At 47.0% G+C, this 5,000-nt stretch overlaps 1 protein-coding gene across 3 annotated transcripts in view; it reads left to right on the forward strand.

Moving 5' to 3' along the window:
- rufy2 (RUN and FYVE domain containing 2) overlaps positions 1–5,000 on the forward strand; it is a gene marked incomplete at its 5' end in the record, with an annotated part of 25,331 nt that overhangs the window by 9,575 nt on the left and 10,756 nt on the right. For all 3 annotated transcript variants that reach the window (XR_014554258.1, XM_083671630.1, XM_083671629.1), the window contains 4 exons: positions 2,732–2,833; positions 4,297–4,420; positions 4,618–4,682; positions 4,866–4,931. Coding sequence is in view for 2 of the 3 variants with exons in the window: in XM_083671630.1 (XP_083527756.1) it covers positions 2,732–2,833; positions 4,297–4,420; positions 4,618–4,682; positions 4,866–4,931 (357 nt within the window). The remainder of the gene's footprint in view (positions 1–2,731; positions 2,834–4,296; positions 4,421–4,617; positions 4,683–4,865; positions 4,932–5,000) is intronic.

A 5,000-nucleotide genomic window follows, 5' to 3' on the forward strand; every position in this document is an offset into this window, starting at 1 on the left:
CCTAACCCTAACCCTCTTTACCTAACCCTCTTTACCTAACCCTAACCCTCTTTACCTAACCCTAACCCTCTTTACCTAACCCTCTTTACCTAACCCTAACCCTCTTTACCTAACCCTCTTTACCAAACCCTAACCCTCTTTACCTAACCCTAACCCTCTTTACCTAACCCTCTTTACCAAACCCTAACCCTCTTTACCTAACCCTAACCCTCTTTACCTAACCCTAACCCTCTTTACCAAACACTAACCCTCTTTACCAAACCCTAACCCTCTTTACCAAACACTAACCCTCTTTACCTAACCCTAACCCTCTTTACCTAACCCTCTTTACCAAACCCTAACCCTCTTTACCAAACCCTAACCCTCTTTACCAAACACTAACCCTCTTTACCAAACCCTAACCCTCTTTACCAAACACTAACCCTCTTTACCAAACCCTAACCCTCTTTACCAAACCCTAACCCTCTTTACCAAACACTAACCCTCTTTACCAAACCCTAACCCTATTTACCTAACCCTCTTTACCAAACCCTAAACCTCTTTACCAAACCCTAACCCTCTTTACCAAACACTAACCCTAACCCTCTTTACCAAACACTAACCCTCTTTACCTAACCCTAACCATAACCCTCTTTACCTAACACTAACCCTCTTTACCAAACCCTCTTTACCTAACCCTAACCCTCTTTACCAAACCCTAACCCTCTTTACCTAACCCTCTTTACCAAACCCTAACCCTCTTTACCTAACCCTCTTTACCAAACCCTAACCCTCTTTACCTAACCCTAACCCTCTTTACCTAACCCTCTTTACCTAACCCTAACCCTCTTTACCTAACCCTAACCCTCTTTACCTAACCCTCTTTACCTAACCCTAACCCTCTTTACCTAACCCTCTTTACCAAACCCTAACCCTCTTTACCTAACCCTCTTTACCAAACCCTAACCCTCTTTACCTAACCCTAACCCTCTTTACCAAACACTAACCCTCTTTACCAAACCCTAACCCTCTTTACCAAACACTAACCCTCTTTACCTAACCCTAACCCTCTTTACCTAACCCTAACCCTCTTTACCTAACCCTAACCCTCTTTACCTAACCCTCTTTACCAAACCCTAACCCTCTTTACCAAACCCTAACCCTCTTTACCAAACACTAACCCTCTTTACCAAACCCTAACCCTCTTTACCAAACCCTAACCCTCTTTACCAAACCCTAACCCTATTTACCTAACCCTCTTTACCAAACCCTAACCCTCTTTACCAAACCCTCTTTACCAAACCCTAACCCTAACCCTCTTTACCAAACCCTCTTTACCAAACCCTAACCCTAACCCTCTTTACCAAACCCTCTTTACCAAACCCTCTTTACCAAACCCTCTTTACCAAACCCTAACCCTAACCCTCTTTACCAAACCCTCTTTACCAAACCCTCTTTACCTAACACTAACCCAAACCCTCTTTACCAATACTAAGATCCCTCTCAACCCATCTTTTTAAACTTGCTTTTAATCTTTTAACTATCCTGACTGTGCTTTGTATTTATTTTTGTCTATTCTTGTTCTCTCCATTTAATGTCGTGTCTTTGAGCACTGAGAGAAGCGCCATACAAAATATTATTATTGACTAATACTAGCTCATATGAATGCTGGAGAATCCCACCGGCCCAGAATGCCTTGGTCTGTCAGGGAAGCAGCTGAGGCGAGAGAGAGAGAGAGAGAGAGAGAGAGAGAGAGAGAGAGAGAGAGAGAGAGAGAGAGAGAGAGAGAGAGAGAGAGAGAGAGAGAGAGAGAGAGAGAGAGAGAGAGAGAGAGAGAGAGAGAGAGAGAGAGAGAGAGAGAGAGAGGATGTAGAGAGGATGTAGAGAGGATGTAGAGTCTGGACTTTCACTTCATCTTTTCTGTTTTTATTCCGTCTGTCATTTAAAGAACCTGGTGAAGCCGTGCGTCAGTCCTCTGGTCGCTAGGCAACCCTGTGGAAAGAGGAAACACATTGATAGAGTTAGAGTTAGTTAGAATTAGAGTTAGGGTTAGGGTTAGAGTTAGAGTTAGTTAGAGTTAGTTAGAGTTAGGGGTTAGGGTTAGAGTTAGTTAGAGTTAGTTAGAGTTAGTTAGGGTTAGAGTTAGAGTTAGTTAGAGTTAGAGTTAGTTAGAGTTAGTTAGAGTTAGTTAGAGTTAGAGTTAGTTAGAGTTAGAGTTAGTTAGAGTTAGTTAGAGTTAGTTAGGGTTAGTTAGAGTTAGTTAGAGTTAGTTAGGGTTAGTTAGAGTTAGAGTTAGAGTTAGTTAGAGTTAGTTAGGGTTAGTTAGAGTTAGAGTTAGTTAGGGTTAGGGTTAGTTAGAGTTAGTTAGAGTTAGTTAGAGTTAGAGTTAGTTAGAGTTAGAGTTAGTTAGGGTTAGTTAGAGTTAGTTAGAGTTAGTTAGGGTTAGTTAGAGTTAGTTAGAGTTAGTTAGAGTTAGAGTTAGTTAGAGTTAGTTAGAGTTAGTTAGGGTTAGTTAGAGTTAGTTAGGGTTAGTTAGAGTTAGAGTTAGTTAGAGTTAGTGTTAGTTAGAGTTAGAGTTAGTTAGAGTTAGTTAGAGTTAGTTAGGGTTAGGGTTAGTTAGGGTTAGTTAGAGTTAGAGTTAGCATTGGGGAAATTGGGGATTTCTTTCTAGGCGAAAATGTGTATGGTGTTTAGTGTGACTAACAAAGTGTGTGTGTGTGTGTGTGTGTGTGTGTGTGTGTGTGTGTGACAGGACTCCCCTGGGCAGAGCGCGGGCGTGGCTGCGTCTGGCTCTGATGCAGAAGCGTCTGGCTGACTACCTCCGTCTGCTCATCACCAGGAAGGACCTGCTGAGGTACACACACACACACACACTACATTTACGGCATTTAGCAGACACCTTTATCCAAATCATCTATCCATCAGTCATCAATGCATCAAGTAATCAATGCTCAGACCAGGGTTAAGGGTTAGGGGTTAGGGTTAGGGGTTAGGGCCATAGGCAGTCACAACGCTAGAAGAAGGATTTTGTTTTTTTTATAACAGGAGAAAAACTTGTAGAGGGGGTGAAGAGGTCTCTAGGGTTAGGGTTAGTACAGGGGGTAGTGGGGGTGAAGAGGTCTCTAGGGTTAGGGTTAGTACAGGGGGGTAGTGGGGATGAAAAGGTCTCTAGGTTAGGGTTAGGGTTAGTACAGGGGGGTAGTGGGGATGAAGAGGTCTCTAGGGTTAGGGTTAGTACAGGGGGGTAGTGGGGGTGAAGAGGTCTCTAGGGTTAGGGTTAGTACAGGGGGGTAGTGGGGGTGAAGAGGTCTCTAGGGTTAGGGTTAGTACAGGGGGGTAGTGGGGATGAAGAGGTCTTTAGGGTTAGGGTTTGTACAGGGGGGGTAGTGGGGGTGAAGAGGTCTTTAGGAGGGACCGTTAAGATGCAGCCTGAAGAGATGGGTTTTCAATCTATGGTGGAAGATCAGTAGTGACTCTGCAGTCCTGACAGCAGTGGGAAGCTCCTCCCACCAGCGGGGCGCCAGGACAGTGAAAAGCCGTGACCGAGTAGTGTGGCTGCTGCATCCACGTAGAGGCGGCGGTGCCAGGCGGGCAGCCCAGGTGGAAGTGCGGAGTGACCGGGCAGGGGGGGTTAGGGTTAGGGTTAGTACAGGGTTAGGGTTAGTACAGGGGGGGTTTGGGGGCTAACCATTGCTTGCAAGTAGGGAGGGGCTGTTCCCTTTGCCGCCCGGTAGGCGAGCACCAGGGTCTTGAATCTGATGTGAGCTGCTACTGGGAGCCAGTGGAGGGTGTGGAGGAGGGGGGTGACATGGGAGAATTTGGGGAGATTGAACACCAGACGAGCGGCAGTGTTCTGGATGAGCTGCAGAGGCCTGATGGCAGATTCAGATTCAGATTCTGTGATTGCTGATGACTAGCAGGGTAGCAGCCCCTCCTACCTGATGATCAGTTAACGACCAGACAGGTTTCACCACTCAATCCCAAATGTATTAGTCCTGGTCCAAGGTGAGCAGGGGTTAAATACCCGGCAGGACAGTGTCAGGCCCTCCCACTGGAGATTGACAGCACTTCACAGCAATGGGCTTCAAACAGGTGGCTTCCAGTAGAAACTCCTATCAGAGCTGAAGGCAGGATCACACAACAAAATACACAAGCTACCAACAGCACACTGACTTTAAACCAGATTAAACTAATTTACTCACACTGGAGAACAGGCTTCACCACTCAATCCCAAATGACACATCAACATCAACATGACAACACACACACACACACACACACACACACACAGGGGGTTGACATGCGCCCTGTCGTCAGTGAGTTCTACGAGGCATCGGCGGTGATGCTGGAGGAGGAGGGGGCCGTCATCGTGGGCCTGCTGGTGGGACTCAACGTCATCGATGCCAACCTGTGTGTAAAGGGAGAAGACCTGGATGCACAGGTGTGTGTGTGTGTGTGTGTGTGTGTGTGTGTGTGTGTGTGTGTGTGTGTGTGTGTGTGTGTGTGTGTGTAGAAAGAGGAAGGCTCCCCCTGGTCTGTGAGATTGATGTTCCTGTGTGTGTGTCTGGTGCGTGCGTGCGCTCGTGTGTCATGTTGATGATGTTCCTGTGTGTGTGTGTGTGTGTGTGTGTGTGGCAGGTTGGGGTTATTGACTTCTCCATGTACCTGAAGAATGACATGGACGACTACAGAAGTGAAGAAAGGTAGAATGATGCTGCTCTTCTCTCCAGGGGGCTGGGGGGGGAGGCTGGGGAGGCTGGGGAGGCTGGGGGGGGGGGCGGGCTGGGGGAGGGCTGGGGGGGGCGGGGGGGGTAGAAATCGGAGGACATGGTATCAAACACACAAGCCCCTCCTCCTCTGATGACTCACGCTCTCTATCTCCATAGGAACGCTCAGATCGCCGCCATCTTGGACCAGAAGAACTACGTCGAGGAGTTGAACAGGCAGCTCAAGTAAGTATCCATGGAAACATAACGATGAAAAGTAATTCCATAGTTCACTATGGTTCCAGACAAGTGGTC

This window comes from Argentina silus, assembly GCF_951799395.1.
Source record: "Argentina silus genome assembly, chromosome: 6".
In the NCBI taxonomy this organism is placed as follows: domain Eukaryota; kingdom Metazoa; phylum Chordata; class Actinopteri; order Argentiniformes; family Argentinidae; genus Argentina; species Argentina silus.